We start from the raw sequence: 22,959 nt of genomic DNA on the forward strand, positions 1-22,959 counted from the left end.
TACAGTATTTCAAACTAACTTTTGGATTGTCTGGTGAGGTTTCCTGGCTGTGCTAAAGAATCTTAAAATAACATCACAGTATCAAGTCCCAGAACCTCACATTAATATGCCAGCTGGCCGAGCTAGAGTTATATGCAAGAAGAAAAGGAAACACTCTCAATGGATTTCATTTCCTATAGCTAAACTGTCCATTTCCTTTCATTCCTGTTGAACATAATTGTTGATAGTGACCTCTAACAGTTATAGATGTGCAGACTTTCAAGTTTTTTTCCTGGAGAGTTGATCACTATATGGAGTGGTAAGACCTCAGTAATGCTTCATGGGAATGGGTGCCAAATGTTGCGAAGCTGGAATGGGAAAATTAGGGAAAGAAAGGGTGTGATTATCTTTTTCCTTGCAAATTTAGCTTATACAGACAGAAAAAGGAAAGTACTACTGGATATAATGCTATATTTCTTAGTTCTGGAAGTAAGTAACTTTATGCCTGCTCTGTGCTGCACAGTTCAAATAAACAGCTCTAGAAGGATCCTAAGCACCATTCAGGACCTATCTAGGATTAATCCTGTGATGCATTCATTTCACTGCCACTCATATTCCTCAGCGGTCTTTGTTAAGAGTATGTAACTATTTTCTTGTTAATAAAGTAACACAGACCTAAAGGATCACTGATAATAAGATTCTCTGCCGAAGGCTTGCTCATTCAATATTTTTTGATGGTATGAAGTGGAGAAACTGTATGCTGAATAGATCTCTATCTGTGCAGAAGAGGTAAGATTATACGAGTCATTGTTTGCCACAAGGGTAATGTGTAATAAATGTAAGATTCCCCCATTTCATGTTGGGAATTGCTTACTTTAAGCATGATCATGTAAAAGTATGTACTTGACATACAGTCTCGGGTATGGGAAATAGTGATGCAATATTTATTTTGTTGACAGTGACGGATTTAAAGAAATCATGCCCTATGATCACTTCCAGCCACTTCCTCGGTATGTATAATCAGGATAGCATATGTGTCAGCATTAGCATAATTTTCACTGCAAATATACTATTTGAGTACTAAGATCATGGAACATCTTCTGATTTTTGGCTGTACAGGAGAGCAAGTTTATAACAGTCCTGTACACATTTTGAAGCTTGTGATTTATTTCAGTGTGCTCTGGATGATTAGCTTAACAGTAAGATGTTCTTGATATACTTGAATATATTCTTGAAAATATCAATGTGGAAGGATTTAGAATAAAGAATTGTCCCCCTAAGCCTTCTCCTGCTGCAGTGCTGAGAAGACCATCTCCTTCAAAATGCACGTATGAATTCTTGTCTTGAAAGGTTTTTATTCTGAAGATGTATGCAACGAATATATTATTTTATAGAACAGGTCTCCCTATGTTACAGGATTCTAGAAATTCTCTTTCCCTTGAGAGGTCTCATTCTTCTCTTTTTTAGACCTATACTCTATTTATTGACATCAAGGCTGACATGTCACTTTAAAGATACTGAGTTGTCTGAATATTTATTGCCTAAAATTAAGTCATCAGAGCACAGTTTGTTGCCTTTTTTTTTTTAACCTGAATCAATCACAAGAATTTAAAACTTCTCTGGAAGGCTTAAATGTTTTGTAAAGAATGTTAGGACTAAAAAGCATTGAGCCAGATTTACTGTTAATGTAAAGAATTATAGTTGATGGAGTCAGATGCATATTTATCTGAGTTGAACCTCTGCTTTATTATGTCATGAAATGAATAATGTGTATTTTTCTAAAGAAGTAAAGATATGAAGTAATAAGAATGAAATCATAGACTTGCACGGCTCAGTGGAGCTACTGATTACAGCTGATATAAATGTTGCAGCAATTTACGCTTGTTGTGGATCTGCTGTCCTGTGATGCACTTTGGCTTTCATACATAGATTGAGTTTTTTTTTTTCCTCTACGGCTTTATCCTGTAATGTTCCATAATTATATTCTGTGTCTCTCCCATTTCTTCTGCCAATGTCTTTGTACTTTGGATCTCCTCTGGAACACAGCACAATTTATTTACATGAGTATTTCATCTTCTGAACTGCTCACGGCTTGGAGACCAGTTGGAAGAGAAATTTAATCCCCCTTTCTGTGCTTTACTATGCTCAGCACGTTTGCATGACGCTGTGGTGAGATAGATTATGGCTGCGATAAAGCTGTGGGCAGGTTCTCTTATTTCAAACACGAAGAACTACAGATGAAGGCCCGCCTCATTTCAGCACCTCGGTGTGTCCTGTCAGAAGGTATCATGGTCTGCCTGGGTGATGCTCAGGAGTAAGAACTGTAAGGTAGCAGATGGCCAAGCAGGGCTCAGACTTGGTGCCAGCAGGAAGGAGAGAGAGGAAACAGGCTGTGTTCCACTGGGAGGGCACATAAAGAAACACAATGAACATGTAAAAGCACCTTTTCTTGCTGGAATTTCTGAAAGAAAACAGCAGCTGAACCAGCCAGTTTGTATACCTGCATCAAGAGGTGAATCTGGTCCAGCGTGGATCCAAGTCTTGCTTCAGTGTAGCAGGATGTTTTCTCTGTGCTGTTGCTTGTCAAGTAACTGCAATGCATCAGTCTGTGCCAGTTCTGCTGGGGCTTCTTCCACCATTTCTTTTTGCTTTTTCTTTTCTTACCTGTTTCTTACATGCTAACCCAAGACTGTTCTTGCAAAGCAGGCAGAAAACCAAAGTACTGTAGATATGCTTGAGCAAAGCTGTACAGACTCCTTCACCTTGACCAGCAGTTGTACATCACACCTCCTACATAACACGAGGGCCGTGTGGAGGACTGCTTTGCAGTCCTGTGGCATTTACCACTACTTTCCCATTCACACGAGGAAGTTGTGGGAAAGTCATGGTGTGTACCGCAAGATCTTGAAAGAGTTCTCCTGTGGCTAGAGTTGTAAATGCCCCACTGAAATATTTTTACAGATGGAGAATTCTTTTGAAATAAATAGAAAAATTTCCCAGGATGAAAATTTTCTTTTAAAGCTTTTGGAATGCCTCCATTTATTTCAGACTTGTTGGACTGTTGAGGATCGCTTGACAGCTGTGGGTTCTGGAAAGTATCTCCTTGACTGCTTGCCCAAGACCCCCCTTTTCCCCAGTAGCCATGGACCTCACTCCATCTTGAAAATGCTTGTGGGAGTATGGGATCTGGAGTGTGTTCGAAACTGATGAGATAAAGAAAAACAACTATAAAACTTCATGCTATAAACACTTGTGAGGCTAGTATTACATATAGCACAGTGAGCCTTATATATATAATTCCATGAGCTGCTAATTCATTGAACAGTTAATTGCTCTTTAGTTCCTGACTTTTTTTTAAAGAAAATGAGTTAATGCTGGCTATTCATTTAAGTCAAAGAAAACTGTAACTATTAGTCTTCAAATGTAATTTGTACTTGTGATATGATATCAGTATCTGGGCATACAGCTTTATTCTGAATGCTTTTGAGTATATCCTCTACGGTTAATGTTCCATGGCTTGTTGTATGTTTCATGCTCGTTCTTCTGTTGAGCTTAAGCTTGATTAATATGTTTTTGTAGGCAGTTTAATGAATTGCTTAAATTAGGAATTGTCCTTGATTCACCTGCTGCATCATAGAAAGTGGGTAGTAATTACTTAAATTTACCTTTGATGTATAGGCCTTTGCTTCATCTAGTCTGAGGTTATGACTTCCTTTATGTTAACTAAGTTACTCTCCATGAATTGATTTTGGTGAGATATTGTAGTACTTTCTGAGTCCATTGCTCATAATGGACATAATTTTTTCATGATCCTTTCTGAGCCCCTGCAGTTGTAATAGGAATAAGTTTTAAACTAGCAAGACATTGACAAACTGTAAGATGTGCTGCAGGACTCAATCATTTCCCAGGGCTTAGCTTTGATTTGGGTGGGGGGTGGAAAGAAAGCAAGAGATAGGAGGTGACAGGTGAGTAAATATTGCATGGGGGTCACTGGAACCGATAGACAAATGCTATGATAGAAGCTTGTTATCTCTAAACATGACAGGAGCAGGATATTATTGAAGTTATCTTTTGTTGAGAAGTGGTTACTTAAGTATACATTCATGCTAAGACCAAGAGATAAATTAAACGGTTCATAACCTAAGAACCCCCATGTAATTCTCACTTCAGATGGTGTAGCAATTTCCATCTTTATTGTGGTTAGGTCTAAGATCATGGATAGATGTCCATTTTGAAGACCTTCCCTCCCAGCAGGTTGTTTATCATCCCTCTGTTAGAGGTTACTACCCCACAACTCTGCTGGTTGACAGGGCCGTGTGAGTTTTCCTTAATCTGTGCATCGCCCGGCTTCAGGAGGAATCAGCTAGCCTAGCCAAAGCAGCTGAAATGGATGAGCAGCTGCCTTTTGCTTGAAGCAAGTTGGAAAGTGTGAATACAAAGTCATTCAACAGCATTTTAATGAGGGTGGAAAACTCTTGCAGAACTGCAGTGATGACCAGCCAAATGGTATCTGTCATGATTTAATTTGTTCACAGTCCTTATGGATGAAGACAGTTTGAAATGAAATGGCTGGGTTTACCCAAAGCAAGTATTAGAGTTCCCATAAAAATTCTTACATGAACACATTTTTAAGGGTAGTGTGCATGATGTGGGCAGTGATGAGCAACTGTGGGTAATAACACCCTCAGTCAGCACAGCCAGATCTGTCTTTGTCTTTGGACTTCATATAATCTCAAGTACATATGCTTCTCAGTCTCTGACAATGGTAATAAGAGTATATGTGACCATGTAAATTAACTGTGAAAAATATTCTATTTAGATGATTTAAACTATTTCTAAGTAAAATCATTCCAGTAATCAAACTCAGTATATTTAGGTTAACTCATGTATGAGAATAAGATTTTCAGTTATTTTGGGAAATGTACTTAAATTTATAGTTCTATTTTTCTTCTCATTTTGCACATGAATTTAAGCCTGGAATAATGCAAGGTAGCTCTGTCATTCAATGTATTTATATTCAGTGTGTGATAAGAATCCAGCAACTAAACTGTCAGTGGGTTTTAATGACACTAAGGCTGGATTCGGTATTTTGCATTTTTAATAGGGGTTAGTGGAATAAAAAATAGACTTCTTTTTAATATATGTGAGTTCTTTTTCCAGGTGGGAACATAACCCTTGGACTGCATGTTCAGTTTCCTGTGGAGGTGGCATTCAGAGGAGAAGTTTTGTGTGTGTAGAGGAGACCATTCATGGAGAGATACTGCAAGTGGAAGAATGGAAATGCATGTATGCCCCTAAGCCCAAAGTGATTCAAACCTGCAATCTGTTTGATTGTCCTAAATGGGTGGCAATGGAATGGTCTCAAGTAAGTTGAAAAGTAATTTGGACCTTTATTCTTGTTTTCTAAAGAAAGCCTCTAGTCTTGTGCTACCGTGTATTTGTGAGCACAGGCGTATTAGAAAAATAAGCCCTGCAAGCATAGTTCATAGTACTAGGAGAAGTTTGCGCTAAGTAATTTGGCCTGATGATCAAAATATTAAAATGTCTGTGTGGAGAAAATTGCATATAGAATTATTTATGCCTGTGGAATTCCTGCTTTACACAGAGGAGGAATTAGAGCCAGAGGCCAGGCCCCTTTGCAATCAGGTCATCTCTCAGTTCTTGATAAATGTAATATTTCACTGCATATAATAGCTAAAGGCAAGCCTGTCTAGGGGCTGACATGTCTGCAAGGGTGATTTTCCAGCATTCTTACCTTCCATTATAGTAACAAGAACATAAAGCCAACTTATCTTGGCTGTAGTTATCTGATACAGTCAGATAGCTCAACACTTCTATAATTCCATAGTTCTTCCAAATGACATCACTGACATACAGTGAAGAAACTGTTCTTGCAGCACGTCTGACCCAGCTTTAACTGAAAATGACCACTGTGAGAGAGCATATTCTCAGTATATAGCCACCTCTGTTCCAGACTGTTGCCAATCAGATAAGCTTCACAGAACCCCGAGAAGTCACTTGCGTTCCCAATACTTAGACATTTTTTCCAGCATCAACCTTTTCTTTATTCACCTAGCAATGCAGGGACAAATTCATACGTCTCTGATACCTGATTGATTGCAGAAAAACTTTAGCGAACACATCATCAGTACTTCTAACTTGCTTTTTAACAGTATTTGTAAATATAATAAAAAAGAAACAGCGTGAGATGGTTGCATTGTCTCCTGCAGTGCACAGTGACCTGTGGCCGAGGCTTGCGTTACCGAGTAGTGCTGTGTATTGACCACCGTGGGCAACATGTCGGTGGCTGTAATCCACAACTTAAACTACATATAAAAGAAGAGTGCATCGTGCCAATACCGTGTTACAAGCCAAAAGGTAACTGGAATTTTGTCTGGGTCTGTTATTGTTTTACATTTTTGTTAAGAGAATTAAAAGCCCCTGGTAACCTTTTTCAGAAATGCCAGAAGCTGGGGTTTACTAGGACTTATTTCAGTCTTGGCAGAAACAAGCATTTTAATTATTGGTGCTAGGAAAAGTGCCCTGCTGATATTTTTTGCTGATAATGTGGCCAGACTGTCATGAGGTGAACATGCTAACTAAATCTATACAGCCTGGTCAAACTGGGAAAACCAGAATTAATGAGTTCAACATGGGGAGGAGGAGTTGTTCAGTAATACTGGAAATGGGAATGATACTCCATATGTATCATCTATCTTGTTTGTTTGCATCTCATTAAATGTGTCAACATTCTCAGTGGGCCTCATCAGTTGATTAAGTTATAATCAAACGGGTTTCCTTTCTCTCTTCTCCATTTCTGCATTTTTAGAAGGTCTATAGCAATGATGTAAATTCGCAAGTATTCTCTAAAAGAGCTGGTAAGGCATAAAACAATAAAACAGTGCGTGGGAAGTCAAAAGAAAAAACAAAGATGAGGGGAAAAACCAGTATATCTTGTCCCTTGCTTACTTCTGTCCCTCTGGGCCCAGACCTTCACAACTCACCATAAAGATTTACATAGACAAAGTGAAACCCATGTGTAGACAACCCTATGTTTCTCTTCAGGATGTTTTCAGACTCTAGAGAATTCTTCAAGCAGAAAACTATTCAGGGTTAAACCATGAAGTAGAAACTAGCACTGAAATTTTAAGAACCTTCTTCTGGGGTTTTACTTAAGTTTGGAGGCGCAGATCTTCAATTGGCTTACAGTACTCCTAGGAAAAAGCAACACAGAAGTGTAAGATGTATAGACAGATAAAAGAAGCTAGTGTTGTTTTTTAAATTAATTTCCAATTTTGGGAGAGCTGGATAGCTCAGCAAAAAAACATTTTCTGTGAAAATTTTCTAATGAAGCCAGTCTATCTGGAGAGCAATGTGCATTTGCTATGCTCTGGCTTCTTTTTCAGCTATAAACTTAAGTTATAACGATAATCCATTACACTGAAGTATAAGCTACAATCTAATAGAAATTGCCTGCATTTGGGGAAGATGTGGGAAAGAAGTAAAAGATTAAACAGGAATGGAAATTGGATTACTGGTACCCTCTCAGTAAAAAGGGGTGTCAGAATGGAGCTCAAACATGATGAAGAAATTTTCTAGGAAATTATGTTTTATTTACCAGTATATCTTTATTCAAAAGCATTAGATCAATAGGCAATGTAAAGTGTGAAGTGCTAAGGTGAATAATGCTAACATCTATCTATTGCTTTGGTTTTGGAGGAATTACTTAATGTTTGGGTTTTTTCTCTTCCAGAAAAAAATCCTGTGGAAGCAAAATTGCCATGGTTTAAACAGGCACATGAAATGGAAGAGACCAGAACAGTCTCAGAAGAGCCAACGTACGTACATTGTCTTTTACAGTGAAGAAACTTTTCTGGTATATTTTGCATATCATCTGGAATGACTCTTGCTATGCAGTTTGCTTTGACAGTTGGCCCTCCTTGGGAGATGAGTTGTGTTGTGAGCTGTTCCTAATTTTATGTCTAAATAGTTTTGCTTCTGGAGCTCCTGTTCTGGATGACACAGAGCTACGCTATTATAATATCCCTATATCATCCAAGCAATGCAAAGGGATCTTAATTTAGCCTAATTAAGCCCTAATTAATGCATGTGGAAGCATTTCAGCAGATGGAAATTAAATAAACTCAGTTTTATCCCAGTCATTGCTGTTACCTCAAGAATGTAGTGGTTGTATTAAAAATTAAGAGGTACTTTGTAGGGTTGCCAGGATTTCCTTGGAGGGTGAGACCAATGCGTAAAGAAAGTGAGAAAAACCTACTGATCTCTGAGCTTAGCTGAATCTATGGGGATAAGTTGTGATATTTTACACGTGTGTATGTGTGAAATAACATCTGGATTTTGTGAGTCCCCTTAAAAGCTGATGGGGGTAAGCCTTGCAACATTTAAGTCCTGGGGAAGAAAGCATAACTTAAATCCAGCTACACTTGTTCTTGTCCCTTGTATGTTAGGGCATCCACACAACTGCTTACTTATAGGCACGAAACATACACAGGGGTTATATGTATCTAATATATTCAATATATAGTATGTAACTTTCTATAAGGTTTTCATGAGAGGTTTTGAACAGTATTTTGTTGTGCTTTGCCAAATTCTGTACTCATTTGTAGTAGTGTTAGTTTAAAATAATTCAGATGAGCTTACTGAAGTTGCTTTGGATTTATATTGCTCTGAGAGTGGTGTGTGCCCTATAACTTATTTCTCTTCCTCCATCTAGCTATTCCTGATTTTTGGCACACATGCACTAACAGGTGTGATCATGAGTAATAAAATCTTTACACCTGCACTGACTCACAGAAGAAACCTCTTGCCAAACAGGTGTTTGCATAGTTATGGTGACTGTGCTTTAAACTTTTCCCTACTCTAGCGTCTGAAGTCAAGTGTCAACCTACTGTGAGCAGTTATTTCACTGTCCAAATTGGTGGCCCTGAATTCAGGCATGGTAGTAGCACAGATATAAAACTAAAGTGTGATTGTCGAAGGGGGTGATGCAATCAAATGTGCCTGTTGAATGTCAGCATATCAGAATGAAGGTATATGAGGCCACCTCTGAAGAGGATTCAGCATGAAGCTATAAAGAAAATGATCTCAAGCATTACAAACTCATGCTGTGGCAACCGTGAGCTAATGCAGTCTCTAGGTTTTTAGGATCCTTCAGCAGCAGTCTGACAGAACAAGCAGGGAGGACTGGCAGGGACACAGCAAGCTGGTTCAGAGTATATTTAAAATATAATAGAGCTGAGCCGGAAACTTTGTAATGGGTTCCCTTATACCTTGTCCTCACAAAGAAAGCAGTTATTCATGCCTTCATAGACATGACTGATGTATTCCACTGCAGCCTCACAGTGTGAATGCAGCCATGTGTTTGAGTTCTCAGTGCATGTCATGTCACAGCTGTGCAGTTTTGCAGTTTCCTGGATCTTTTTTTCTTCTTCACTTACTCTGAAGACCTAGATTTTCTTCATCTTTCATTCATGATCTTCATCCTGTTGGGAGAATCTTTCCTTCACATCTTCCAGAAGCATCTTCACCTAAGACTGAAAGGTTTCTCCAGCCACTTCTTGCTGATGACTCTTCTCTGCCATCCTTCTCTTTACTGAGGTCTTGCTGAGGTGCTGTGCTTTCCTAGGCTGGGTACTTTGGGCTCTCCTGGGACCCAGCTCTAACGCTGCAGTCAGATTCCCCTTCAGTTTCCTTTTACCCGTCTTCTGCCGCCACCTGCTCTTACTTTATTCTTCTAAGGAAGCTGGCAGGTAAGGAGAAATGAGAAATAACTGATCCCTGACTTCATCCCTTTGTGCAGATTGCCTGTTGGTCATGTGGACAGTGGTTTGCAAACAGAGCAATTTCTCACTAGGTGCTTCAAATCTCATGCCCGGACTGCTCCTGTCTTTTCCAGCTGGAGTGAGATTTCTGGGTCAGGGTTTAGGATTTAAAAAGAAACTGTAACAATAGGTTGTTGCTTCTCCCAGAGTAAATTATAACAAGATTTCCCTCTGGTTGGGATCTGGTTTACTTTGTTTTCTTTAATTTACACGTGGCACAGTGATAACTCATAGCCCATCTCTGTCTAGCATGAGGCTTATGATTTCCTTGGTAAAATGCCATCACTTTTAATTTTAGTTAGTCTCTTGTCATCCAAACTTAAACTGCAATATTAAGTCTCAACTTCCAGTCCATCCTTTTATTACAACTGTCTTTTTATGCTTTCGTGTGATATTTTAGTTGATAATGAATAAGAGAATAAATGCAGCTGTGTTTTAGAACCCACAAATGGTGGATATGCCAAAAGTAGCTTGTGGAAGATAAATACTTCTGCTGCTGTGGTCTACCATGGCTGGTGTCCTGAATTTACATAGAGGGGGAATGTTCAAAAGCTGCTTTTTTTTATTATTAGCAAAATAAAAAATGACTGCCCTTAAAGTGAGGCCAACAAAAATGTAAGTCTGACCTTTTTAGTTTTTAGTTGTGGAATGTGATGACAGTTGATACCAATCATTATTTTAAACGTTCTTCCCTTGAGCCTTCTTAGTTACAGTGGGATTCACAGAGAAGCTCCAGCAAGGTTTTTGCATCCTTTTTATTAATCGTAAGTTAAAGAAATAGACACGTCAGCTGCCTTTCCCTGTCATGGCTTAGAACAAAATTAAATGCTTTCAAAAGCTGATCTATTTTTTCGGCAACCTGACCTAAAAAGTAATCACTAGGTTTGTGGAGTTGCAGTCGCTGAATGTGAAATGCGGTGTCTCTCATAAAGGTTGCTGCTCGTTGCGTTTGAGTCATTTTCACAGAAATGTCCCCATCATGCCTTTGGTGATAGAGAATTACACGTTTTTCACAGCTGCTTCTCTGAAAAGGGCTGGTGATTTTTTCCAACACCTTACACTCCAAGTTGATAAAACCTGGCGGTGCAGCTCTGCTTAGAGCTGGCAAGGGTGGTGCTTCAGGGGAGGGGGAGGGTGCCAGCCAGCACCGTGGAAGTTCTGCCCCAGTAACCAGCCAACATTTTAGATGCTTCTGCAAACTTTTATCCAGGCCCCTTGGCGCAGTAGGGTTGGACGGGAAATATCACAAGAGCAGCCTTTTTTTCAGGATTTAGGCATTTCCTGTCTTAACTGAAAGCAAGAACTGCAGGCATGAGGAAGCTGAAAAAAAATATTAAGAGACACCATGTCATTTTCCAGGTCATCCTGCACTGGCTTTTTCGGAGTCTGCCGGGTGAATGGACATGTCCGTTGGTGTTAGATTAATAGCACTGCAGCATGGACATAGTCACCACTGCATCTGTAGTATGTACATCATTTATACCTGTGCAGATGATTATAGGAGCATTTGATTTCCACATTGCACTGGGAAGAATGACTATACAAAAAGGCTGATTGTGAAAATTGTGCCTGCTCGGCTTTGCATTTTTCCATTCTTTTCTTTTTTTAATCAGAAGAGGAGTCTCATCTACAAACTTAGTTAAAGATCTCAGAAAATTTTCAGAGTTACCACCATCTTATCTGTTCCATTATAAATTCCTGATGATCTGCAAGGCATCATAATACAAGTGCTTAGGTGCTTCTTAATCCTGACTTGAGTTCACTTTGAGTGTATGCCCATCAAAGGCAGAGTGAATTTGCTTCAGGGAAGTGATGTGTCCAAAGCATTGCCACATGTGTGCTGTGAATGCCACTGTGTAAAAAATATATCACTTCTGAGGTTGATGGAGTTTGCTTTAATGATCTGTCACAGGCTTTGGTTGTGCTTATGTTAAATAAAAATTAAAAAATCATTTGCCTGAACTCAAAATTCAGATACAGTGCCAAACTCTAGAGCTTCCTCACTGTCCAGTCAGTTCCTTGCTCTAATTTTGTATTAGCAGTCTCCATTGGCTTCTGCTGAAGGTACTTACAGTGGACTTCAATATGGTCATCCTTAGAAAAGTTCTATAATTTAGGATTTTAATACCTAAATAGTCATGTGACTAGTTTAGCAAATGCCAAGGTAGAATAAAAAGTATTTCGGGTGGCTTTTTTTTTAATTTTGCACTTCACTAAAAAATACCAGACACTAATATTCAACAGGAAAACCTCAATTATAATATAGGCTTGCTATAAGTCAAAGAAAAAATGCTTAGAATTTTCTGAGTTTCTTTATAAATCAATTGGTTGCTGAGTGAAAGGACTGCTGTGGTTCAGAATTTCCTTTCATTTATACAGGATTTCAAAAGAATGCATCGTACGTTATTTTTTGATTGTATTCAGCTAACAGTGTACAAAACTAACGCTAATTTCTGGTATGTTGCTTTCATACTTTTACCAAAAAAGTTATTTGCTTTCAGACTGCAAACTGTTAGGTGTGGTCAGAACACCAACCAACTCTTTTAAACTATAAATGTCCATCACTTTCATTTTTAAATTAGGTACATAACTACAAATGGACTTATATGGGGTTTTTTACACAGAAAGGAGAGGAAAGTCATAATTTAGTTAAGCCTATGCACAATGGCCTTGGTCCAATAAAGCACTTAAGCACAAGTTTAACTCTGAACACATTATAGTCATATTGACTTCAAAGGACTACTAATGTGCTTAAAGTAGGCACATGCTTAAGCATTTTGTTGGATGAGGGTGATTTTTATCCATGGCCACCCTCAGTAGTTTGCATGGCTGTCTTTGAAAAGACTGTAAGATCTGATGTTTCAGGGTTAAGCTGATTTTTATCTGCTGTCATAAGAGAAAGCCTTCCCTTGCAGATTTTCCCACAGATGTTCAGTTAGAATTTGTTATCAAAAGCATCTGGACATTGACCTCTACCAGCTGTGCCATTGGACTCGGTGGGTTGTTAGGTTGCACCAGTAGGGCATTTACACAGATGTTATCACTGTAGGACACAGCTATCTACCATTTTGATAATACTCTTCCAATAAAAATCAGTCTGGTTGTCTACTTCAAAGGTAGTCAGACTTGTGATGTGATGAGGACTTGCAGTTTTCCCTGGTTTCAGGATGAGCTGGGGATACCGCACCATTTACTGAAGTCTGTCAAGGACCAGTGAGCTCTAACTAAAGTTTTGAGGCTCTGTTCAAGGATTTGAAGTGGCGGGCTTTGACATCTTTATTTATCTTCATAGTAGAGTTGTAAAGGTATTTCACCAATATGTCCTTAAAGAATAACCAGTTACCTTGTAGCCTTTATTGGCAATGGGAGTAGTCTTTTCCACAGCAGACAGTCTGTCTTGAGGTCTATCCCAAGCACAGCTTGGGTGACTACCCCAAGGGCTGGGTTAGAGTACCCTTATGAGTTACCCACTCATCTGTTCTCCTTTCTTCTATTTGATTCTTCCTCTGTATATACTGGCAAGAAGTTATTGGCTCAAGATGATAAACTGTCCACAGAATCAACCACGCTGTGTTGACATTTTTCTATGCTTACTGTGTATGCAGAGCATAAATACTGATTTTTGTCTTGCACAACTGTTCTTATAATTGTAAGGGCAGCTTTCCTGCAGTAAAGAGAAAGATAATTCTTAATCAAAGATAAGGAGAAAATCTTTGAATCCTAATTTGGATTTTTCCTTCCAAATTTGTTTTTAGTATTGGTCAAATGTATCTCCCATTTGTGTTTTGATCATCAGCTGCATTTGGACATTTAAAAAAGAGCAACTGCAACCCTTTGAAAGAATGCCCTATGAAATTCTATATTTGACTTCTCAAAAATTGTACTGTAGAGCCACTCAGGATGACTTCATTAATGAAATTCAGCCCCTTGAGTCTAGTGCCATTGCTATCAGATATTAATGGGACCCTCGAAGTCACAGAATATTATAGACTGAAACCTCCTTTCATTCAGTAAATTCATGATCTGTAAAATAAGATTTTACTATAGTTCATCAGGAGCATAAATGCTTTCTAACAAAAAATGATAGATTATAGAATGAGCTGGTTAGACCTCTTTACTGAAGATGAGAGCCTTCTTTCAAGATTAAATCTGAACAACAGCCTGCGGTGGTGTGCTTTGGAGATTAGCTAGATATGAAAAGTGCTTTTCTTCTGCCTGGTTGCTGATTATTAGTGTGACATAAGGCGATGGCCTTTCTCAGATTTAAACAAACTGCAAATATACTTTTGGCATATGCCTAAGTTTGCGTACCTGGGGAGCTATTTTATATTCTATAGATATGTCTTCATGCAGAGTCTCCTTTTTTTCCACTGAAGGATTTTGAGAAAAGATTTAGGTGATGTCCTTTTTCCCCCAAAAAGGATACAACTTTCCCTATTCCTCATGATTCTTTCTCATCTTTTCCTACATCTTTTTTTTTTTTTTGTGAATTTTGAGAAATGGTCTGAGATAGGGGGCAAGTGGAAGACTTAAGACGCTTGATTATGCACTCTATTTAAGCATCAAATAATATTGTGTATCGTCTGCTTTGTGTATAAACATACATTTATGTGTTTTAGCTATGTTTTAACTGTGCACACAGACACAATTATATGGAATAAAATGACAGTGTTTTTACTGCGCTGTGATTATTTGCAGGTTTATTCCTGAACCCTGGTCTCCGTGCAGTGCCACGTGTGGCAATGGCATACAGGTGCGAGATGTGAAATGCCGAATTCTTCTCGTGTTTACTCAGACTGAGGTTGAACTGCCTGAGGAGGAATGTGAAGATGTGAAGCCACCAACAGAACGAGTCTGTCACCAGGCATCCTGTGACAGTGATCCTGTCCCCTATACACCAGAATTTTCACATGCTGAAGATGGCAGTGTGATTTATGACTGGGAATACATTGGTTTTACTCCTTGTTCAGCCACTTGTCTTGGAGGTACCTTTATTTATTTATTCATTCATTAATCTTGAGTTGTAAGAATTTGGCATTGTTTGACATTGTTGGGTCTTCTGTTAGTGTTACCCTAAATTAACTATGTTGATCTGTAGGGAAACATGCAGCTTCAAGTTTTAACTTATTTCTAGGTTATCCATAGAGTATTTCAAACTACTTTGTTTCCTTTATATCCTGTGTTCAAACACCGACTTTATTTGGTTAAGGTGCAAGAAGTTGTTGATACAGCAACTTGCTTTAGTCTTGTTGCTGCAGGAGTCTCGGCTGCCAGGTGGCACCAACATGTTTAATGCATTGGTGATGGGCATGTTTAGATGACCTATCTTTTCCTAAGAACTGAAAGTGTATAGTTTCAGACTTAAAATGCCCATGTTAATTATTCCTTATCTTCCAAAATGCTGCCATTTTCTGCAGTACAGTAGGGATACAAAGTTGTAATTAGGGAGACTTGCTTTCAGTCTGACCAGCATGAAGATCAAACGGGAGTTTGTTTAGGTCTTGGTACAGTATATCACTCTATAGGAACTCTGTGCCATACATCTGTCTGCAAGTAGTTAGGCACATTCCTTTTTGGATGTAATCGAATCTCCCTGTCGTCTTAAGTACATGTTACTAGACAAGGTTGCTGGTGTTGCTACTACATACTGTACTTTGGGACTGAACACAAGTGAGTTATGAAGTGTTAAGTGGAGGCAGTGGAATTGTGAACACACCTATATATGACAGGACTGATGACATCAGTGGGAAGTGAAGACAGTTGTACCCATAGAAGAAATAAAAAATGTAGAAAAGGGGAGAGCAGAAACAATTGGAAGCAGAGAGCCAGTCTAGAGCTCACGGAAAGCAGCCTCCTTTGTACTGTTCACCAGTTCAAACCTCGAAGACAGAAGCTGGGAGGGATGCCTCAGAATGCTATCAGCAGGATGGTAAGTGACTGATAAGTGCCTCCTTTTATCATTTACTACTGCTGTTTACTGATGGGGTTGACCCATAGCAATAGCAGCACATGTCATCACAAAAGCTGATGCATCCCATTCCCTCCACTACCTTCAGCGGGCGTTATGACTGGCAAGGTATAGAAGAGGCTATAGTCCAAGTACATATGGATAAAAGTGTGATGGTAGTGACAGCTATTGTGACTGAGTGTCTCTGTTTCTTCATTTTAATGAGGGAATTGTTTTCAAAAGTAAGGAAATCCTACTCTAAAGCAGAAACAAGGCTTTCATTGCTACTAAATTTGTAGTTCTCTTTTTCATATCTTAGCTGATTTTTGTAATGTACAATCATTTCATTGCCATCTTAAATACACTTTACTACTGCTTTTTAGTCAACATCTTTGTCAGAGGTGTTCTAAAACTCCGAAGTTGTTTAATTTTGAGGACATCAGCAGACATCTAGGCTGAAATAATCTCTAGTCTTTGCCTGCTCTTGCACATGTGCACGTTTGCATTGCCTGCATCTTCACATGTGAGTTTGTCCATGCCAAAACATTCACATAAAAACTTGCACTCGAAGTGCAAGCTGACGGTAATTTAAGGAGCCTGTAGTGAAGACAGTATTTCCATTTGCCGGCACGAAGGAACTTCAAAATGACTGATGAGCAGAATCCCGTGCTCAGCTTAATTTTGTTCCTGAGGGAGCTGAATGTGAATTCTGTTGTTGACTTCTGGCCCTTTCATGAATTTGTGAGGTTGCCTAACCCGGAATTGTTCTAGTTCATAGTAGTTCATAATGTTCATAGTAATCTAACCATTTGTCTGACACACAGTAGAAATGATCCATCTGAAGAAGTTTAAAAGAAAACAGTTTGTGTTCTTGAGGCTTCTGTGGTATCACTGGTACTATGTCTAGACATTTTTCTTATGTGATGCTCTTGGGAAATGTGGGAAGTTGTCAGGATATTTTATCAATGAACAGCTCAGAAGTCCCCGTGCTGTTATGCTAGTTAGGTAGCAGTGATTTTTTCCTTCTATCAGTTCTGGTCGTCTTGCTGCCTTGGCAAAGGCTTTCAAACAGACCAAAAATTACCTGCCGATAAATAGTTTTAAGGGAACCAGACATCTCTTCTGTTTCCAACTTACTGCAATGTACTAACTAATGATCTCACTGTCTACTATTTTTCCATTGTGTAGTTCAAAGGAGTTGATCCATTTCTGCTAAGTTTTATGTTCAAATCTCATTTCAATTAGATGAACTCTTCAGTTACAAGAAATAAATATTCTCTGAGTTTGGAATATCCCAGTGTAATGTAAATTATATTAGGTACTTTTTCTCTAGTATGTATGTATCTAGCAGTGGCTATTAAAATAAATTCCTGTGGATTTTCAGTATCCTTGGAACTCCCCACCCCCATTTCTTAGTGCTTGACTCTGAATGAGGGAAAAGTCTGCAGGGTCTATGTAGGCTGCAAGCTTTATAGCCACTGTTTGAGCAAGGACGGAATCTCTGTTTCAGTGCTTGTCACTTGCACCTTTTTTTTTTTTTTTAAAAATCCTCATACAGACTAGACTTTTAATTCAAACTCTCCTCTGGTCCCTCTCCAAAGCAGACGTAAAAATACAGATGGAAACATTGCTTTTTGAAGCATTAGAATTACAGAGATAGAGTGATCTGCAAGGCATTATCAAACATCATCTTTACTTTCCAGTTTGTCATATTCAGCAGGTTCTAGAGCATTAGTAACATGAGTCTTTGGTCGTGTTGTGTGCTTTCTGCACCAGATCTGCGTGGCTTGTCACACAGCGTATTGAGTGCTGTACAACTTGCTGCTTTTGTGGACTGCTACGTTGTGTTATGCCTGCTAGCATAATTAATACTTCTTTCATCAATCTTTCCGTGAGTGCAAATAAAAGTTGTCCAGGCCAGTTTGTCATGAGGCAGATGTCACCTTAAACATCCATAGGAAACTCTGTAGCCATCCTGAAAGCTAAGATCTATTTTGTCTTCAGTGCCTGAAGAAATCCCAAACTGAAAATAAGCCATCCGTGTGCTTGGGGATCTCAGGATTTGCCCTCAGTTTCCCAGAATGTTTTTTTCTTTTTTTTTTTTTTTTTTCTCAAATCTGAAGAACTTTGGCCCTGATGCAAAAGCCCCCAATATAAGCAGAAGTTTAATTTTCATAGTATTGTCAGTGAGAAGTAAAAGTCATAATCAGAATAAAGAGTAGGCCTGAGGAGAAGAAATGTTTTTCTTGTAATTTGTAGTATTTCTTTAGTGTTGTCAATCATTTAACTACTCTACAATATTTTAAAATTATGTTTTCCATTTAAAAAAAATAACTGAACATTTCCTGGGTCCCTGTTTGAAAATGCCTTTAATTGCAAGAGACAGTTTTGGTAGTTCAATGTAATTATTATTATTTATATTCCATATGCTTCAAAAATTATGATTCAAGCCCCCTAAAGTCATTACATCAGCTTAAAAATAATGAGATTAAACAATAAATACATATGCACTTCCTGTTGTTTCCTCTACAGTCTGTGGCTTTGGAAGCTTTAGGGTGCAATCAGGTTGTGTTTTCAGGCTTTTGTCTGGATCATAATGGCTAAAAGTTTACTATTTTATTTGTAAGAAACCTGAGATGCTTAGAAAATCAATGGATTCTAGCCAAATTTAAGGGCTCTTAGGAAAAACAATGACCATTCTGAGAGTCACATATAAAGTTGAGAGCACTTGCAAGAGTGTTGTAGGCAATTTGATAACTGGTTACTCCTATCACTAGTTTCATTAACTGCAGACACTGTTTACTCCTTTACAGAAGGACTATAAATAACATTGCCAGTTTCGATAGATTTGCAGAGAGGCTCAAGCATATGTAGGACTTGGCATTTCTCCTGAGTTATTTTCAGCTGATAGTACATATTTTTAAGCAGTCACCAAACTGACACTATCTGATAGAAATAAATGACTGTCCTTCCTCTTCCAGTTATAGAGAATAGATCCACCCTCTTACCATTTGCACAGCAACTTTCCACCCCCATTTTCTTTGTACTCTAAAAAAGGCAGAAACAAAAAATCTGGGCTTTCTTCAAGCATTCTGATCTTTTAACACAGCTTCATGCACTGTGTATTTCACTGCACAGAAAAGCTTGTAAAAGAATGTAAATGTATGTGGTTTGGATGCTGGGTTAAAATAGAAAATATTCTATTTCACTGAATAGTAGGATAATTACTACAATAGTGCATCAGATTACTGTAAAAATACTTAATGCTCCCTGCTGCATACATAATGTTTTAGTTAAATTATCTACTATGTTTATATTATAAGCCAAGAAAGTCATACATATAAAACTTCGTTTGTTTGAATAATAGATTTTTCCATCTTCCAATCGACATTGAACAAGAAATGTATCAGTGACTGAAGTTCCCAACTAATGGAAAATTACAGTTTGGGGTGAGAAATCTGATTAATTGTCAAGTCATATTGACAGTTAAGTTCAAACAAACGCTGCATCAATTAAGTGTAGTTATTTACTGAATAGAGTCCTCCAGCTGAGACCCAAGGAACAGGAAGGGAGTGTGCGGTATGTTTTTAACAGCTCTTTAATATCTGTTTTGTATTTATGGCATCAAAACAGGGTGCCATTTTTCTTTCAATAAGGCTCCTGTGGGGAGGAATCACTACTGCAGTTTGCGCACTGTAGTTAAGTCAAATGAAAGATACACTGCATATCGGGATTTTCTTCTGGTAACACAATTAAAGCTAGGTAGGTCATGCTGCAAGGCAGAATTGGCTTAATGAACTCCAGGTGGCAACTTGCAGGCAAAACCCATCACCTGGTATGACATGCTTTTTGTTCATTTGGCTGGCCAATTTAGTTTTTGTAACACGGAGATAAAAAGTTCCCATGGGATTATTGCCGATTTAGATGGTCTGAAAGGAATCTCATTTCATTCCCCTCCTTCGTGTGAGAAATTAAGAAGATATTACTTCTTGCAACCTGTTCCAGAGCAGCATCACCTCTGAGTGTGGCTTTCCCATAGGAACACAGTGAGGTCAGTGAAACTGAAGGTTGGTAGCATAGGGTAGGTTTTGACCTGAAATAGAGATTAAATGGATGCTTGATATGCTTGTCTGGTAATGTCATTCTGTTTCTGCCAGAACACATTTTTTAAATCTTTATTTCTCTCCTGTAGACAGTCAGATGTGCATTTCCTATGTAAAGGGACAGGGAAGCTGCTCCTCTTAAACAAACACATGGTTGTCAGTCTGGAATAAAATAGTAGAGTTCTAGAAACCACATTTATTTAATGGTTTGTCTTTCTTGGGGCATTTCAATGTCTGCCTTATAGTAATGGTACTAGCTGTTAAAGATTTCTTCTCAGTCCTGCTAGTAAAATAGATTTTACTCAATGCATGTGTTCTATGTTAATGTAATTATCAATACTTTGATATAAGAGACTGAATAGGTTGTCAATCATATCTAAGGTCAGGTCTTCTGTTCTATACAAATTCATCACTCTGTTGATGTATTAAAAAAATTTATATAACAAGGTCTTTCTGAACTGAAAACGAGTCCCAGCGGGGATTTAGGGGTATACCAGAGAGCCTGAGAGAAATTGGAATCTACATTATTGTGAAAATCACTGCCGGTCTACTGCTGAAGTGTCTGAAATAGTTGGACTGGTTCAAGTGTCACAAAGAGGGATTGTGGCCTGGGGTGGCTGATATGCGGGACTGCATCAGAATTGTTTATGGATAGAACAAACAGCGTTGTTTTTGGAGAAGAATGACAGTGCTCATTAATGTGTTGTAAAAGACAGAAATATGGCCCATTGGCATGGAGACAAAACTTTTGGTGTAGGATATTTCATCGAGCCCACTGAAATCAGAATGGCTGATGATCAACAGTGCCAAGAAACCAGTCCTCATGCACAGTTGTCACAGAAGCAGGAATAGTTATAGTAGCCTTTGTGTAACAATAGTGGTTATGTTTGGAGGTAATGTCATAGGTGATACCATGAAGTGCTTAGTGAAGATTTCTAGTTAAAAATTTAATTCCCTTTGAAACCGTAGAAGTTGGTTGTAGGAAAAGAAATATAACCTGCTGCTGAAAGCAAGTTTGTATCCTTACAAAAGCACTGGAGATAGGTGAAAGGTAGGAAGGAAATGGTTTAAAAATCTTTAAACTGTGACTCTTCAAAAGCCATTTTTACCTGGAAGCAACAAAATAGGTATTTTATTATTTCAGTGACTTTTTGTTCTACAGGTTTATGATCATTAGCATTGCTTATATAGAACATCCCAGACACACAGGATCCCCCAAGTACATCAGAAATCATCTTGTCTTTCATGTGCATACAAGTAAGCTTTGAAATTGAGCAAGGCTTTCATACTAAAAAATACGATATATAGAATTGGATAATTACGTAGGTTTAAAATAAAAGTAGTTCACAAAATGTGCATTCGCTAAGCTGACTTGTTCTAAAGCAAACATATTACGTTTCATTTTGACTCATAGAAATTTGAGTATTAGTAATCTTTCATGCTTCAGTAATAAGATCCAGGTAGCAAGAGCTGCAGATCAGAAGGTGCCAAGAATGGTCATGAGTTGAGGAAAGCTCTAGGCTGCACCAGATTTGCTGCCTTCAGCAAAACTGTTGCATCTCTTAGCCCCTATGAGAAAGGTTCTATGTTTAGTCAGCCATTGTCCTGACTATAGTTTTGCAAGTTTTCTGCAGTTTTATTACATTTTTTGCAGATCTTTAGCTCCTTAAAGTCAAAGTAAGTGAGAAGTTATCACTTTTACCCTGATTTTGGCAATGAAAGCAGTAGTTGGCTTGGGACCATCACAGAACCAGGCAGATGAAGCATCTGATGGTGGACAGCCAGAGAAGTCTATTTTCTGTTGGTTTTCAGAGAGGTAGAGTGTCAAATCAAGCCTTTTAAATATTAGAGAAGTAAAGTGCTAGGTTTAGTTCACAAATACCTTTCGAGCATTAAATATATAAACTACCTCTGTGTTCCTTTTGACTTGAGATGTTACTTCTAAGCCTGCTATCTAATTCAGTGTTTAGAACTTTTTTACTGAGTATTATTCAAGAGTAAGCTTTATAGAAATCTCTTCCATCTTCAGTGTTTCATGGGTGTTTTCCTTTTTAATTCAGGAACACAAGAAGCGATTGCAATGTGTCTGCATGTAGAGACGAAACAAGCCGTCAATGAAACCCTGTGTGACAATTCCAAGAGACCACCACCAATGACTCGTACTTGCAATATGAAGCTTTGCCCTCCAAGGTACATTGTGATAATGAAATCATACTGTGGCAAAGAAATGGTTAATATGACTTAAATAAACATTGGCTTTCTCAGAAAGGGTTCAGATTTTAGGACTGTGGTCTTGCTTTGGGATGAAATTTCACTACTTCTGTCTTTAACAAGGTTTTGGGGTTGGGTTTTTTTTTTGGTCTTGTTCACTCCTTTTCCACCCTTCACATCTCACCAATAAAATAGGGAACATTTTCTGAAATAAATCTCTTCTGTGCAGATATTTGCCAGAGTTGGAAAAACAGCCATAAGTCTTCTAGTGGTAGAAGGAAAATTTTAAGGCAATTTCACAAAAAAACAGAGAATATTTACTTTCTATCCTTACCGAATAAAAAAAGTGAAATTATGATTTAAAGTTATTTTAATTACATGCTTCTTTAGTAGCCCCACATAATTCTTATGGCTTCTTATGTTTATCTGGAGATCCTGGGAAAAGAACAAACCCAGTCCAAATCCAAGAAAACCTAGCTAATTTGGTCACTTGAAAGGGCCATATGTGAAATTTTGACATGTGTTTCCTTATTTACACACTTTTGAACTCTGACATCCCTGATCTTTTGCATATTGTTTCTATGTGTTTGCAGAAACCTCCTCTTGCAAAAAGTAGGGAAGAAGTTAACAGGAACAGGATGTTTTATAGAAAACATATACACATTTAAATGAAATTTTGTAAATGTAAGAAAGGTCTATTTACATATTTACGTTTATAAAGGTAAACGTCAGCAGGCTGCCAACCTGCTGGTTTTTTATGAGGAGCATTCTGAAAGTAATTTGTCTGGAAAGGAATCTTTATTACTTTATTGTTAATAACTTCTGCATTTCCTTGTTACCTGCAAGTTTATAAATCTAGTTTATAATTTTGCATTAC

At 38.2% G+C, this 22,959-nt stretch overlaps 1 protein-coding gene across 7 annotated transcripts in view; it reads left to right on the top strand.

The window, feature by feature from the left end:
• ADAMTSL3 (ADAMTS like 3) overlaps nt 1–22,959 on the top strand; it is a 188,966-nt gene that overhangs the window by 129,768 nt on the left and 36,239 nt on the right. For all 7 annotated transcript variants that reach the window (XM_069798386.1, XM_069798384.1, XM_069798387.1 and 4 more), the window contains exons 12-17: nt 939–989; nt 5,140–5,344; nt 6,210–6,357; nt 7,733–7,817; nt 14,520–14,806; nt 21,932–22,061. In XM_069798386.1, coding sequence (XP_069654487.1) covers nt 939–989; nt 5,140–5,344; nt 6,210–6,357; nt 7,733–7,817; nt 14,520–14,806; nt 21,932–22,061 — 906 coding nt within the window. The remainder of the gene's footprint in view (nt 1–938; nt 990–5,139; nt 5,345–6,209; nt 6,358–7,732; nt 7,818–14,519; nt 14,807–21,931; nt 22,062–22,959) is intronic.

The sequence above is a fragment of the Haliaeetus albicilla genome, chromosome 12 (assembly GCF_947461875.1).
Source record: "Haliaeetus albicilla chromosome 12, bHalAlb1.1, whole genome shotgun sequence".
NCBI classification, from domain to species: Eukaryota; Metazoa; Chordata; class Aves; order Accipitriformes; family Accipitridae; genus Haliaeetus; species Haliaeetus albicilla.